The 17,312-nt window shown below is 39.0% G+C and overlaps 1 protein-coding gene across 10 annotated transcripts in view; it reads left to right on the top strand.

Moving 5' to 3' along the window:
• LOC143036394 (E3 SUMO-protein ligase RanBP2-like) overlaps positions 1-17,312 on the top strand; it is a 216,592-nt gene that overhangs the window by 188,376 nt on the left and 10,904 nt on the right. For all 10 annotated transcript variants that reach the window (XM_076203695.1, XM_076203701.1, XM_076203703.1 and 7 more), the window contains 5 exons: positions 2,460-2,624; positions 2,876-3,022; positions 6,416-6,619; positions 7,309-7,560; positions 15,748-15,844. In XM_076203695.1, coding sequence (XP_076059810.1) covers positions 2,460-2,624; positions 2,876-3,022; positions 6,416-6,619; positions 7,309-7,560; positions 15,748-15,844 — 865 coding nt within the window. The remainder of the gene's footprint in view (positions 1-2,459; positions 2,625-2,875; positions 3,023-6,415; positions 6,620-7,308; positions 7,561-15,747; positions 15,845-17,312) is intronic.

Raw genomic sequence — 17,312 nt, forward strand, 5'->3', positions numbered from 1 at the left:
TACCATTACATAGTCCCTCACTGTCTCCCCTTAGAACATGTACATCCTTAACTCTTCCTATTATACTCCTATCTACCATTACATAGTCCTCCAGTTGCTCTCCCTTAATGTTCACTTCCAGATTACTGCCACTTTCACCCCTTCTACATCTCATCACCTTACATTTACCTACATTTATCTTCAGCTTTCTTCTATCACACACTCTCCCAAACTCTGTCACCAGCTTCCTCAATCCCTCCTCCGATCCTGCCACAAGCGCAGTGTCGTCCGCAAACAACAGCTGGCTCACCTCCCACTTTTCTCCATTTTCCTTAACCATCTCCAATCCCTGACCCACTACCCTTGCATTCACCTCTCGCACCACCCCATCCATGTATAAGTTGAACAGCCAGGGTGACATAATGCATCCCTGACGAAGTCCCACAAAAAAAAAAAAAAAAAAAAGGAAAACATAAGAGGGATGCAAAGTAACCTACTAAACTGGATGGAGGACTTCCTGGATGGTAGAAAAATGAGAGAAGTGTTCAGAGAAAAGTGTTCAGGTTTCAACAGTGTCACATTAGCAGGATACCTAGGTTGTGTTAAATGGGAAGGGGGTTGTTTGTGGATACCATAGTTGATTAGATTACAGCAGAAATAGTATTAAAATAAAATGGAAGATAATGATGTCGGACCACAGAAGCCCCATAGCACATACCCATAGCCATCTATCAGTACAAGATTGAAGTATAATGTAAATATGAGCTTCAGATCACCTCTTTTTTTATGATTTCTTAGTAAAATGAGATGAGACTTAGGGAATCATGAAGGCAAGAGACTACCAATGTATGGAGGGCAAATCAAGAAATAAAGTGGCTTAAAAAAAAAAGTAAATACTGAAATAAATGAAGACATAAGTGCACAAAAAAAAAAGAACTAGCCAAGCTAAATTGTGAAAGTAAGAGGTTGAAAAATAATGCCAACACTAATAGTGAATAAAAGCAATGACTGGAAAAAAAAAAAAGTGGAAAAAACATAGAGGATTATTTATAACAACTCAGGAATGAATGGAAAAAAGACCAAGAGAAAGATATGGTAACTTTTAAAGAAATAGCTCATCACCAAATGCAGGAGAATGCCAAAGATGAAGTCATTAAAGTAATTGAATAAAAAAAATCTAGTAAGAGATCCAGTGTACCAAAAGAAAAAGAATAAATAAATAAAAAAATAAAAAGTATATAGTCTAAAGGAAAAACAAAATAAATTGGTCCCTGAGAGATAAAGAAGAGAAAGATTTGTTAAGAAAAGTTCTAAAGGTAGTACAAGATGAAGAGCAAGAAGTAGAATAGGAAATAGAAGAAGTCCACAGAATGGGTAAATATGCAGAAATAAAAAATCCACCCCTAAAGATTAAATTAAGGTCACAAATGGCAGCAGAAGAAATTTGAGTAAAAACAGGAAAATACGCAAGAAGCGAACACTATAAACAGTATATGAATAAAAAGAGACATGAATGAAGAGGAAAGAGAAGACATTAAGAAGTGAAGCTAAGGAAAAATACGAGAAAAGAATTAGACACAAAACTCAGTTCAGTTGGAGAGTGCTAGACATGAGACTGGAAAAATGGTATATTCAAGAAAAAGAAATTAAAGGTTCAGAGAATGAGATGGAGAGAGTAGAAAATTAAAACTAGCTTATACCTCTCAGAAGAAAAACCAGACATAATGGGATCCACTATTACCAGTGTTGGATATGGAAGTAGAGAGGAGAAACAGGATGGAGGAGTTGTATATGGAGAGAACAGGGTGAAGAGGGTCACAATAAGAGTTGAAGATAGTGACATGGAAAGCAGAAATTTTGCAGTGGTTTATGTGCCCCCAAAAACAAGGTCTTACAGAGAGATTATTCTAAAATGTTAGATATGAGACTTTCATTAAATGAGTTGCTGAAGGATGGAGGTAACGTGGTACTTATGGGAGATTTTAATTTAAAAAAAATCTGTTGGGAAGAGATGACAGTGAAAGGTAGAGAGGATCAGTGGGGAAATGTATTACTTTACATGACTATAGACTATACAATGACACAATGGGTAAAAAACCCCATTAGATTTAGAAATAATGAAGAACTGTTGAGACAATTTATTATTTATATCAGAACCTGAAATTGTGGACAAGTCAATTTAAAGATGATTATCAGTAAAACCCAAACTACTGCCCCAATTGACATACAACTTGGTATGTGAAGGTTTTATGGGTCAACAAATTACCTGAGTATGCCAAAAATAATGTAGGACCTTCTTTTATACTATTCATGATACAAACCAGGCATCCTGTTTTCCTTGTACTATTAAGAATTTTCATCATCTTTGGCAGCCGACAGAGCTCAAGTGAGATGTTGACAGTTCAGAAGCTCGTGTGTGTGTGTGTGTGGGTATACATAAAGTGTCATACCTAAATATTTAGCCATTTTTCTCTTTCTAGGTCAAAACTGGAGAAGAAGGTTGGAATGTTGTATTCTGCCAACGATCTAAACTTTATCGCTATGATGGCCCAACCAAACAGTGGAAAGAAAGGGGTGTTGGAGATTTTAAGATATTATATAATGGTGCTGACCATAAATATAGACTACTACAGAGAAGAGAACAGGTAAGTACTATAAGTTAGACGAAGTTTATTCTGAGAGGATGTTGAACTTTTAATCTGGATTGTCAACCAGGAACCAAGATAAGAGGGAAGGAGTGGGTGACTGGTAGTGGGGATGGAATGGGTGGGAGTGGATTTTATGCCTTTGTTTATTTGGCTACCTTTTTTGTAAGGGGGAAAAAGGCATTACATCAACCTGTAGCTATCTTGGTGTGTTTTCAAAGTCTCTATTTTCTTTATTCTTCTTCTTCCAGGTTCACAAACTATGTTGCAATCATTATCTTACTCCCACCATGGAGTTGCGTCCAATGGCAACATCAGAGACCGCATGGTGTTGGTATGCCACCGACTACAGTGAAGGCACACAAGGAACCAATGAACAACTTGCAATCAAATTTAAGGTAGGTTAACAGTCGTACTTTATGGTATATCCTAAGTAAATGGTTGCCTCTTCTTTTTGGTAATGTCTCCTTTTCTAAGTACATCAGAGTATTAGCCAGAGACTGAATGTTTTTAGAGATGAAATATGTGAGAAATATGGTACGTGTAACAAAAAAAAAGTCTATCTATATACCAAGAGTTTTTACCTTCTCATAAAGGAGGTAGCCAAGTTAAAGGCACGTACCTACTCCCACCCATTTCACTACCCTCCACCATTATAAAAGTAGATACATTAAATTTGGAAATAGACATAGAGTGGGGATAGGAAGAGAGTAGAGGTGGGCACTGTTAACAAAAAAAAATAACTGTTAATCCATTATCTAATAAGTTAACTTTGTTAATCATTAATCTGTTAATTTAAGAAGAATGTAATGGAAGATTCCATTAATCCATCATGCCACTGCCAGTAGCCATGATAATAAAAGACTCTCCAATGGATTGCTGGCATGCTTTATTTGGAGATGACTATAAATGAACTCCTTGAAGTGCAACGACTCAAATCTAAGGAAGCCTCAGCCTAGATTTCCCTTGAAAGGAACCTGTCTTTACCCCTTCCTCAAATTGTACAAACTTGGTGGTGTGGGTTCTTCTCATGTATTGATAGATGTTGTTCAGACTTGATAGAATAGACTTGGTTAAGCACAACACATAACTGAAAATGAACTCCTCTTCCTTGAATTAAGAAAAAAGTAGTCCTTCGATTGGGTTGTGAACCTCTTGTTGCTGAGGTCTAGTAACACTGACATTTACAATAAATTTAAATTCTTGAGATGACAAGGGCCCACATTTACAAAGCACAACTGAGCCACAGGGTCCAGAACCGAATGTAGTTTTGTGTGAGAGCAAGGCCTAATTAGGTGCTTGCATAAAATGTTGTGGCTCATAATGCCTTCACTCTTAACCAATCATAGGAGGCAATACTGTTTAAGGCTGATTTCCCTCAGATCTGCAACAGCCCCTAGTGAACTAAATATCACCATAGTCTAGATATTCAGTGAATTTCTAAGTAGGTCTGATTATTGGACTGAAAATAGGTTATTTTTCTACTGTGCATAGCTGATTTATTGATGCGGCCTTATTGTGGGTGTGCTGTGTCTTGTGACACTGCTTCTGACCCAGGGCAGTGGGTGAGATCCAGGAGTAGCCAAGATAAGAGGGAAGGAGGGAGGTGGATGGGAGTGGAGTATGTGGGGATGGAATGGGTGGGCATGGTTTTTATGCGCACACACACACACACCTTATATATATATATATGTATATCACTTAAACTAAATGTTGTAGCACATTTATAATTAATAATCACGAAGAACCCACAGTTGGAATAAAAGGAAACTTTAGAAGAATGTGTAACTTCTATATTTCGGCTAATAGCTGCCCTCTTCAGGAAAGTACAGATTACAAGAATTCGCAGAGACATAAGTACAAAGAGATGTGAGTAGAAGAGGAACACGCAGAATTAAAACAGGACCCGTCACGCAGGGCGGAGTCAGAGGGGAAGGGATGTGTGAGGTCATGAGGGAAACAGGCGGGAAGCTGGGTCAGGAGGGTGATAATTCTTAACCAAGCTGCTCACGGCTAGCTGTGAGCCACTTGCTCCTCATGACGCCTACGTAGGCGTAATCGTATCGAAGGGGTTAAGGGAGAGCGGCTGGAGGAAGTGGATAGTTGATACTTGGGTGCAAATGTGGCAGGAAGAGGTGGAGTGGAGGTAGAATGTAGATTGAGAGAAGCGAGTAAATGCCTTGGTGGATTAAAAAGGGTAATGAGGAACAGACATTTGGGAATGGATGCTAAGAGGAGACTGTATGAAGGAGTGATTGTGCCAACAGCACTGTATGGAGCAGAAACATGGAACATAAGAGAGGAAGAGAGAAGGAGTTTGAATGTGTTTGAGATGGGGGTTACTAGGCCAGATAGAGGGAGAAATGAGGTGAGGAGGAGAACAGGTGGAAAGGTAGTTGGGAGATAGGGTTGATGAAAGTATAAGGATACATGGAAAGAATGAGTGAAAAAAGACTAGTATAAGAGGTGTGGAAGGCAGATGTGGAGGGAGTGAACATGAGGGGACGTCTTAGGATGAGGTGGATGGAAGGACGGGTGAATGGAGAATGGTTGTATATGTATGATGATGTGATGCATGAGGTGAAATGGGCGTGGGGATGGGGGGTGAGGTAGTATGTGTGAGCAAAATTTGACACAGCCCGAAGGGATTTCTCCCCGTCTTCTCTTTTTATGCATGGGGGGACGGAGAGGGCGGGGTCACCGATTTAATGAAGCGGCCTTGCTGTGGATGTGCTGTGTCTTGCGACACTGCTTCTGACCCAGGGCAGTGGACAAGGTGCAAGGGTGACCTGTCATCCAGGAGGTGCTAAGGTAAGAGGGAGGGTGGAGGGGAGTGAAGTGTATTCAGGGATGGAATGGGAGGGAATGATTTTATGCCTTTTCCTTTTTGGCTACCTCCCTAGTAAGGGGGAAAAAGCCTTGGTGTATATATGTATGTATGTAAATATGGCAGGAAAGGGAGGAGTTGAGGTGGAGGTAGAATGTAGATTGAGAGAAGGAAGTAACACCTTGGTGGATTAAAAAGTGTAATGAGAAATAGACATTTGGGAATGGATGCTAAGAGGAAAATGTATGGAGTGATTGTGCCAACAGCACTGTATGGGGCAGAAACATGGAACATAAAAGAGGAGGAATTTGAATTGTTTTAGATGAGGTGCCTGAGAAGTATGATCAGGGTTACTAGGTTCGATAGAGTGAGAAATGAGGTGAGGAGAGTGGGGGTGGAAAGGAGGTTGGAAGATAAGGTTGATGAAAGAGTATTGGGATGGTTTTGACACATGGAAAGAATGATTGAAGAAAGACTAGTAAAAGAGAGGTGGAAGGAGTGAGTATGAGGAGTCAACCTAGGATGAGATGAATGGATGTGGTAAAGGGGGTATTGGGAAAGAGGGGAATGTCTGTTGAAGGATGGGAGAGGATATAAGATAAGGGCAAATGGATAATGGTTGTGTATGGATGGTGCTGTGATGCATGATGGTGAGTGGTTTGGGGATGGAGGGTGATAAGAGTATGTGTGAGAAATGAATTACCATAGCCTGAAGGAATTTCTCCCCGTTTTCTCCTTTTCTGCTCGAGGGGACAGTGTGTTGGGGATGGAATAGGTGGGAGTGGTTTTTATGCCTTTGTTTTTTGGCTACTTCCCTTATAAGGGGGGAATGGTTTTTATGCCTTTGTTTTTTGGCCTCTTCCCTTGTAAGGGGGGGGAAAAGCCTTTGGTATATGTATGTATATGTGTTACAAAGTGTATTATTTTCTTCTTATTTCTCATACATATTTTTCTTTAAATACAGACTCGAGAATTAGCAGCTGAATTCAAGGCCAAATTTGAAGAATGTCAGAATAAACTACAGGAAGCAAGCAGTGCCCATGGAAGTACAAGTATAATTTCAAATGAAAGTGATGAAATAGAGGATGATGATGAAGAACAAGATAACACTACTATCATGTTTAAAGAACATTGTGTGCTCTATAAGAAGGAAAAAGATACATGGGTTGTAAGTATTGAATCTTTTACTCCAGTGTCTAATAGTTTCTCTTAACCCCCTCCCAACGTGGTATATCAATTTTTTTTTTTTTTTTTTCCTCCCTCCCAGCATGGTATATATATATATATATATATATATATATATATATATATATATATTTTTTTTTTTTCTTCTTCTTCTTCTCCTCCTCCTCCTCCTCCTCCTCCTCCTCCTCCTCCTCCTCCTCCCTCCTCCCCATTCCCATATTTATCCAACCTCGTATTCATAATGATATTCCCCTGGTGAGAAATGTAATAACACGGTAAATCACAACTAACACCTCAGTTGGACAAAAGAAAAAGAGGAGTAAGTTAAACCATATATTTTGATTGCTAAATGCTGAAGAGGATTGCAGTTAGTAGTCGAAATATATAGTTTTGCTTACTCGACCCCTCTCTCTCTCTCTCTCTCTCTCTCTCTCTCTCTCTCTCTCTCTCTCTCTCTCTCTCTCTCTCTCTCTCTCTCTCTCTCTCTCTCTCTCTCTCTCTCTCTCTCTCTCTCTCTCTCTCCCTCTCTCTCTCTCCCCCTCCCTCCCTCCCTCCCTCCCTCCCTCCCCTTCTCCTTCTCCTTCTCCTTCTGACTGACTGTGGTGTTGTTGTCATAATGATATTGTTTATCATCCATTTGTACATATTTCTAATGTAATCTTTTGTATCCAGCTCCAGGGGAGGGGCACCCTACAGGTGGAGTATGATGATGAAGTTTATGGTGCACATATGTGCATGATGTCCGAAGAGTGTGAACTGCTGGCAGACCATTTTATTGCCATCCAAACCACAATGCATAAGGAGGACCTGGCTGCCACATGGACTGTTCTTGACCTTGTCCCCCAGCCTGGGGTGCCAACTACCTTTAAGGCAGAATTCAAAACCAGACAGATTTTAGAAAAATTTGCATCAGCTTTTAAGGAGGTAAGAAGTTAGACAGTACATATTGAAAATAAGAGGAGACCCTGTTAGAATTTATATAGTTATTAATCATGACTGGTTAGGTAGATACAAGGAAGTGAATGACTAATGAAAATAATTTTTAAATTGCAAAACGGTTAATGTAATGTATAGAACATAGAAACTAGTAAACTGACAAAATTAAAAAATTGGTAACATGAAGCAGTAGAGAAAGAAAATGAAACTGGTAGAAACTGTGGAGTAAGGGTGGGGGAGGGGTGGTTAGAAAAGAACCAAAAAGGAGAGGGCAATTTTATTAGAGATTTTTAGATCAGATCATCCACTAGGATGAAAGGGAAGTAATGGGTGTGGATGCTTTATCTGGCTATCTCACATATAAGGGGGAAGAGACCCTTAGTATATAGATATTTACATCAGTTTTATTGGAATTTGATCATGTGACATAGGCAAGGGACAAGGATGACCCTTTATCAACAAAGAGTTAAGATTCTATAGGGAATTGACAACATCAAAAGTGATTAAATTTTCACACTGAATGAGAATCCTACAAGAAATAATGGTCAGGAAATAGATTTAATTTGGAAGTGGATAGAAATAACTTCACCAACTGTATAGTTAATGAATGGAATAAACTTCCTTCAGAGGCAGTGCAATGTAGTTCAGTTTGAAGTTTTAAGATTTGTATAGATAAACATGCAAGGTGCTGTAATGTTTGCCATTTATATTATATTATTTATTTGTTATTATTTGTCTGTCGCCGATTTGATGAAGCAACCTTGCTATGGATGTGCTGTGTCTTGCGACACTGCTTCTGACCGACACACACTGGCAGTTGAATGAATTGGATGTGCCTGAGAATGCGCCGTGAGCTAACACTAAATATAGCAATTCGTCAACAAAAGAAAAGTGGCGCAATACCTAGTTGTAAACAAACTGAATGGGGGTGATAGCTAGTGGTAGAATTGATGTAGCAAAGTGATCAAGTTTAATAATAATAAAAAAAAAAGAGAGAGAGAGAAATTTATCAAAATTATGATAAACAGACATATGTTGAGACAACCAAAAGAAGACTAGATATGATTAAGTATGAACGCCTTTGGGAGTGGTTAGGAAAAAAAAAATTGTAATATTAATAGTCCTAGATATGAAGACGAATTATTCCATGGATTCAGAACAGAAAGAGGGATGGACCTCAAAAACATACTAATAAACCAAGAAATATTTGAAATGAAAGGGAAATTGTTGAATGGAAAAGGGAACATAACCAATTATACAAAGAAGCGAGTGAATTGAGAGAGGAAAATGAACTATTAATTAGGGAAATGGAAGAAATGAAAAAGGAATTAGCAATAGTAAAAAATTATAATGAAAAGATGAAAAATGATGACAGAAATAAAAATGAAACTGTGTTGAGAGAAATTAAAGAGAAGATACTAATAAAGGCAGGCAAAGTTGGTACATACATATACCAAAGGCTTTTTTCCCCTTACAAGGGAGGTAGCCAAAAAGAAAAAGGCATAAAGACCATTCCCACCCATTCCATCCCTAATACACTCCACTCCCCTCCACCCTCTACCCTCCCTCTTATCTTGGCACCTCCTGGATGGTGGGTCATCCATTGTATCTTGTCCACTGCCCTGGGTCAGAGGCAGTGTCGCAAGACACAGTACATCCACAGCAAGGCCACTTCATTAAATCGGCAACCCACCTCTCTGTCCCCTCAAGCAGAAAAGGAGAAGACGGGGAGAAATCCCTTTGGGCTGTGTCAAATTTTTCTCACACTACCTCACCCCCTATCCCCCCACCCATTCTACCTCATGCATCACATCATCATCCATATACAACCATTCTCCATTCACCCGTGTCTTCTCTCCTATCCTTCCTCAACAGACATTCCCCTCTTCCCCAAAGCCCCTTTCACCCCATCCATCCATCTCATACCAGATCCCCCCCCTCATGTTCACTCCCTCCACATCTGCCTTCCATACCTCTTTTACTAGTCTTTCTTCAATCATTCTTTCCATGTGTCCAAACCATTCCAATACTCTTTCATCCACTCTATCTCCCAACTCCCTTACCATCCCTGTTTTCTTCAACTCCTCATTTCTCACTCTGTCCAGCTATCCACTTCCTCCAGTCGCTCTCCCTTAATGCTCACTTCCAGTCTGCTGCCACTTTCACCCCTTGTACATCTCATCACCTTACTTTTACCCACATTTATCTTCAACTTTCTCCTTGAACCATCCTCATTCCTCCACTCTTAGTTCTACTCTATCCCTCCCTCCCACTCCTCTCTCAGCATCTTCTTGTACTCTTTCTCCTTTTTCTTTTCATTTAAGGAGTTCACTCTAAGCACCTCCCTACCTTTTGTCCTTTTCCTCGTTCTCCATCTATCCTCCATTCTCAACTTACCTTCCACCAAAAAAATATCTGATATACCCCCACTCTCTCCCCTTAGCACATGTACATCCTTAACTCTTCCTATTATACTCCTATCTACCGCTACATAGTCCATTAACACTCTACCACCCTTCCATCCTCCACCCTCTCCCATGTGTACTTATGCTTGACTTTCTTCTGAAACACCATATTTGCTATCATCAACTCCGTTTCTAGACACATCACCATCAACTCTCCACTACAATTCTTTCTTGGAACTCCACATTTCCCAACCACTCCGTCAATTGGTTAATTTCCTACCACATTAAGGTCTCCCAATACTACTACATTGACGTTCCTCCCTAATCCCTCTATACATTCATTTAAATCTATCCAAAAAGCCTCCCCTTCTACATTCTTCTCACTACTAGGCCCATAAGCACTTATAAAAACCCACATCACCTTTCCTAGTTTCACCTTCATCCTCATTAACCTTGAAGATCTCCTTCCACTCCACTATATGTTTACCTATCTCTTCACTTACTAGTATAACCACCCCTTCTTTCCCTCATCCTCTCTTCACTCCTGAGAACCTCCCAACTACACTCCCAAATTCACACTCGCCCTTCCCTCTCCCCTTAGTTTCACTCAAAGCCAACACATCAATCTCTCATCCCAGAAACATACTACCTATCTCTTCCCACTTGGATCGTAAGAGGCAAGAAAATCGGAACAGGGAATGAGACCAGGCATCCTTCTCCCTGTAGCCCCACAGGGGAGATTCCTAAAGAAAGTAAAGGCATAAGAGGGTCTAGGAGTTTTCCAACCAGCACCCTAAGGTTTGGGTCTTTTAATGTGCGTGGATGTGGTACAGATGAGAGTAAAAGAGAAGCGAAGTTGGTGGGGGGGGGGGAAGAATGGAAATTAAAACCCAAATTAAAGAAGACAAAGAAAACCAAAAAATAATGTTTAAAGAAATAGTCAAAGAACAAATGAATGATAGTGCAAAGGACACTATGATAGAAGTACATACATATACCAAAGGCTTTTTGCCCCTACACGGGGGGGTAGCCAAAAAGAAAAAGGCAGAAACCACTCCCACCCATTCCATTTCCTATATATTCCACTCCCCTCCACCCTCCTCCCTCCCTCCTATCTTGGCACCTCCTGGATGACGGGTCATCACTGCATCCTGTTCCTCTCCTAATCTGATAGAAGTAATAAAGGAAAAAAGAGATTTGGTAAGAGACACAATAGACAAAAAGAAATGTAATCTATGGTATTAAAGAGAAACATGGATTAATCAGGATCCAAAGGGAAAAAGAAGAATACAGTGAGGGAAATACTAAAAGAATTACAGGAGGGACAAGGATTTGAAAAGGAAATAGAGGAAATTTACAGAATGGGGAGATATTCTGAAGAGAAGAATAGACCTCTCAAAGTAAAAAACTAAATTGGCAGAGGATAGTGGAAGAAATATTAACAAACACAAGAAGACTAGCAATAAGTAATAACTACAAAGATTTATGGATTATAAAGGAACTGAGTGATGAGGAAAAGAGAGAAAAAACACTAAAAGAAAGCTAGAGAAAAGAATGGAGAGTGAAAGGAAGTTTTTTGGAGAGTGATGGACTTGAGACTGAGGAAATGATACATAAGGGAAAAGGAAATGCAGGAACAAGAAGAAAAGGCAGAAAAGGATAAAAATTAAAGGTAACATACACCAACAAAGATGGATTGATATCAGGAATAGATTAACTGAATGACTATCTGGAACAAGAAAAAACAGATATAATGGGGATTGTAGAGACAAAATTGAAAGGATCATTACCACCAAATAGTATAGGCCAAGGATTATATAATTGTTGGATCAAAAAAAGAAACAAAGCAGGGTAGAGGAGTGATGTTGCTAACCAAGAAAGGCCAAAATGCAACAAAAGGAGAGAACAATGTGGAGTTCATTATGATAAGAGTTAAGGATAGAGATATGAAAAATAAAAAGTATGCAGTGATTTATGTCTCGCCTAAAACATGGAATGAAAGTGAACGCTCACAAAATGCTGGAAGACACAAGACAAACACTAAAGAAAGGAGGAATTCTGGTAATTATGGGTGATTTTAACTTGACTGTGAAAGGTGGAGAAGATCACTGGGGAAACATATTACTGGAAATGACCATTGATTACACATTGATGCAATGGGTCAAGGAAAATACCAGATATAGAAATAATTATGAACCCACAAGATTGGATTTAATATTCACATCAGAACCCAAAATTTTGGATAAAATTGAATACAAGACACCAATTGGAAAAAGTGATCACATACTACTAGAATTAAATGAAGAAACAAATGTAGAAATAAACTAAAAACACAGAAAAGGAAGATTATTGTATAAAAAAAACGGATATTAGGAAACTTAGAAAATTCTTTCAAGAAGCAAATTGGGAAAAAATAATAATGAAGAAACAAAGGTGGAAGAGAAATGGACAATGTGGAAGGAAATCTATAATGGAGTGGACAAGTATGTACCTAGACAAAAAACAGGAAAGGGTATACATAAAATCCTGGTACAATAAAAAGTGCAGTGAGGCAGAAGACAGAAGAGATAAAGCCTGGAAAAGATGGAAAAATATATAAAATAAAAAAAATCTGAAATGAAAAATATACACCAAACTAAGAAATAAATATGTAGATATATGTAGGGAAAAAAAAAAAAAATTACGAAAAGGACATAAATTATAGATACGTAAATGGCAAACTTAAAAATAAACAGGAAAAGGAAAATCTACAAAACTGTGAACAAAGAAATGAAGCAAGATTTCCTCCAATGAAAGAATTAAATATTACTCAGAATGAAATAAGGAATCAAATATTATAGCTTGACGTTAACAAATCACATGGCTCGGACGAAGTTGCAGACTAGATACTAAAGGAATGTATAGATGAACTAACCGGAAAAATATACAAAATAGTTGATTGCTCACTCAAAGAAGGAAAATTACCAGGAGGCTGGAAAAATGCCAATAAAGGGGGAAATAAGGAAGACCCCAACAAATTATAGACTGGTGTCCCTAACAAGTATAATAGTTCAATTTGCAAGAGAATCATCAAAGATGGACAAAATATCTGGAGAAGAACAATATACTGAAACTGGGGCAATTTGGATTCAGACAGGGAAGATCATGTACCACTAATTTTATTCGTTTCTATTCAAGATTGTTATATTGCAAGAAAGGGATGGCCGGACAGACTGCGCCTTCATGGAAAACTATTGAATTTTATGGAGGATTTCCACATGGAAAAAAAATGAGAGTAGAGCTCAGAGACAAATATTCAAAATTGGAAGTAATGAGTAGTGGTGTCCCACAGGGGTCAGTACTAGCTCCGATAATGTTTGCTATATATGTGAATGACATGGACGAAAGTATTGAATGTTACATGAACTTCTTTGTGGATGATGCAAAGTTATTAAAAAGAATATACTCCGAAATAGACTGTGAGTTATTACAGAGTGATCTGAACAAAGTTTCAGAGTGGAGCAAGAGATGGGAAGTAGAATTCAACATCAAGAAATGCAGAATAATCAAATTTGGGAAAAGCAAGAGTAGGATATCAAGACAGTATAAAATTGACAGAAAAGTAGTAAAGAAAGTAAATTCTGAAAGGAACCTAGGAGTAATCACCAAAGGCATGTCGCAAGATAAACATATAAATAAAATAGTAGGAGAAACATACAATTTGTTGAGATCAATAAGGAAATTATATTAAAAAAAAAAAAAAAAAAAAAAAACTAACACTGATAAGGCCAAAACTGAAATATGCAGTGCTGATATGGTCACCCAGTACAAAAAAATATATAAAAGAAAATTAGAAATAATATAAAGAGTGATGACAAAAATAGCCCCAACACTTTCAAACTTGTCATATGAACAAAGACTTGACAAACTGGAATTGCTGACCTTGGAACAAAGAAGAGAACGAGGGGACCTACTAACCATCTTCAGAATTGTGAAAGGAAAAGAACGCCTTGATAGAGAGGACTTGTTAAAGTGGGACAGAGGAAAAACAAGAGGACATGTAATGAAACTCATAAAGGACAACTACAGAAGAGACCTGAGAAAGAATAGCTTCCCACACAGTGGTAGATATCTGGAACAAATTGGATGAAAAAATAGTTTGTGTAAACACTACACAATAATTTAAGAACAAACTTGATCTCGCAAGATACAAAAACGAGTCACCACGAGCATAGCTCCCCTTCCCGTAAAATATAACTAGGTAAATACATACCCTCCCAAATTTCATCACTAATTCCATTCTCACTCTACATCTGCCACAAGTGCATTGTTGTCAGCAAGCAGCAACTGGCTTGCCTCTTACTTCTCTCCTTTTCTTTAACTATCAAGGGAAGTAAGCTCACTGGCTGAGCAGGTTAGGGCATCGTTACTTGAGGGGATGGTGGTTCAAATCCTGCTACTGGCGAAGTTGAACCAAGGGCATGGTTCATTAAATTCTATGCTACAAAGTTCTCTGTGAGGGGCGCTGTCCTAGCCTTCTGATATGGGGGAGTTTGTGATGTTAAACCATATCATCATCTCCAATTCCCTGCCCATTACCTCCAGGACCACCCTATCCATGTACTCATTGAACAGCCATAGGGACATATCACCACCCTGATGCAGTCCTATCATTACTTCAAACCACTTTCTCCAATTCCCATTGTAACACAGTGATGTGGCTAAAAATGTTGACTGCCTTTAACAGTTTTCCCCAATCCTATATCTGCAAAACCTCACACAGTGCCATCGCGGAAAGGCCCAAAAAAGTATCCATACTATTTGCCAAAACTTTGTCACATATCTGCCTTACCATAAAAATCTGATCCACATAACACCTGCCTTTCCTAAACCCACACTGTTCCTCTCCTAGTCCTCTTTATTAAAACTTCTATAAGCCTTACCAATTATATTCAACAAACTGATCCCTCTGAAACTACTACTCACTTTTCTCCCCTTTTCCCTTGTAAAGCAGAATTATACAAGCACTCCTCCAGCCCACTGGCACTCTACCATCCCTTAGACACACATTAAACCTCACTAGCCAGTCCAGAATTACTGTACCTCCTGTCTTCAAACACACCACATGACACCTATCTAACACAGGTGTCTTACCTGCTCTCATAATTTTCAGAACTACTTGCACTTCATTTATTTCTCTTCCATTTACCTCTCCCATCACTGTCATTTTCAGCCTTTCACTGCTACCACCAATCCCTTCCTTTCCTCCACATTCAACAGATCCTTAAAATGCTTCATCCTTCTTCCCCTTACTGCCTCCTCTTCCACTAGTATCAGTCCATGTGCATCTTTTACCTTTTCTGCTCTACTTGACCTGCCTCCTGTTCCTTTCTTAATTTCCTTCCAAAACATCTTTTTATTGCTTTCAAAATTTTCTGTCGTACTTCTTCCACATTTTACATCTCTCCTTTTTGCCACCTTTATTTTTTATGTTGATTCTCTTCTTTTTTCTTTATACCTCTCATATTTTCCTTTTGTCCTATTTTGCAACCCATCCCTGAATGCTTGCATCTTCTCTTCTACCCTCTTCACTTCATCATCCCTCCACTTGCTACCCTTGCTACCCACCCATCCTCCTTGCTCCACATAACATATTTGCACACCTTGTCACTTCCCTCTTTAAAACACCTCTATTCTTCCACTCCACCTCCCACACTCAGCCTCTCCTTGTACACCTAGCTTATTATATGCACAATTTCTCCCATTAAATTTGCATTTGCTGTATTTCCAGGGTAAAGAATATGCTCAGAGTTCAGGCATTCTAGAAAATTTTAGTGCTGATGTTGCACCTGATTCTCTCTTCTATGATCAAAGTGCAGACTCCCAAGGTATGTATCATGGATCATTGATGTAATACTATAAGTCATTTGTATTCTTTTGGCTACAGTTGTTTTGTTTGGTGTCCCCAATCCGGTGTTACTATTAAGATAAACCTTTCATGTCTCATATACATACATATATCAATGGCTTTTTCCCCCTTACAAGGGAGGAAGCCAAAAAACAAAAGCCGGATTAATTCCATAACCACGTACTCCACTACTATTCACCCCCTCCCTTCCTCTCTCTATCTTGGCTCCTCCTGGATGACTGGTCATCCCTGCAACTCGCCAACTGCCCTGGTTCAGAAGCAATGTAGCAAGGCCACTTCATTTAATTGGTGACCTGCACCCCCTCCATCCCCTCATGCAGAAAAAGAAAAGACTGGGAGAAATACTTTTGGGCAGCATAAAAACTATTCAAACATTACCCCATCCCCCACCCACTCCTTTCCATGCATCTCAACATCATCCATACACAACCATTCTCCACTCACCCCTATCTTCGGTCTTCTCCCTTCCTTTCTCAACAGACATTCCCCTCTTTCACATGCCCCAATTACCCCATTCATCCATCTTATCATTATCACCTCATGTTCACTCCTTCCACCTCTCCCTTCCACACTTCTTTTATTAATCTCTCTTCACTTATTCTTTCCATGTGTCCAAACCATCCCAATACTCTTTCATTAACCCTATCTTTTAACTCCCTTTCCTCCCCCACTCTTCTCCTCTCCTCCTTGTTTCTCACTCTATCCAACCTAGTAACCCCTACCATACATCTCAGGCATTTTATCTCATGAAAGGCATGGAAGTCCTTGATTGACTTACTAAAGTGGGATTAAAGAAAAACAAGGGTACATGAAAAGACTCAAAAAGATAGTTATAGAAGAGATCTGAAAAAAAAAAAAATTAGTTTTGAACACAGTGGTAGATGTCGAACAAATTGGACAAAAAATAGTGTGTGCAAACACCATACAAGAATTAAAGAACAAACTAGATGTTGCGAGATACAAAGATGGGTCACTTCTCATAAAATACTAGGCAAATACCTTCAAACTCCTTTCTTATGTTCCATGTTTCTACCCAATACAGTGCTGACGGTACCATCATTCCTTCATACAATCTTCTCTTACCATCTATTCCCAAATGTCTATTTCTCATTACACTTTTTAATCACCCAAGGCATATACTTGCTTCTCTCAATCTACCACCACCTCCACTCCTCCCTTTCCAGCCACATTCACACCCAAGTATCTAAAACTATCCACTTCTTCCATTCTCTCTCCCTTAATACTCACTTCCAGTTTGCTGCCACATTCTCCCCTTGTACATCTCATCCTCTTACACTTACCCACATTTATCTTCAACTTCCTTCTTTTGCACACCTTCCCAAACTTTGTCACTAACTTAATTCCTCCTCTGATCCTGCCACAAGTACAATGTCGTCAGCAAACAACAACTGGTTTATCTCCCACTT

The sequence above is a fragment of the Oratosquilla oratoria genome, chromosome 20, assembly GCF_046742065.1.
Source record: "Oratosquilla oratoria isolate Oo_2021 chromosome 20, ASM4674206v1, whole genome shotgun sequence".
Taxonomy (NCBI): domain Eukaryota; kingdom Metazoa; phylum Arthropoda; class Malacostraca; order Stomatopoda; family Squillidae; genus Oratosquilla; species Oratosquilla oratoria.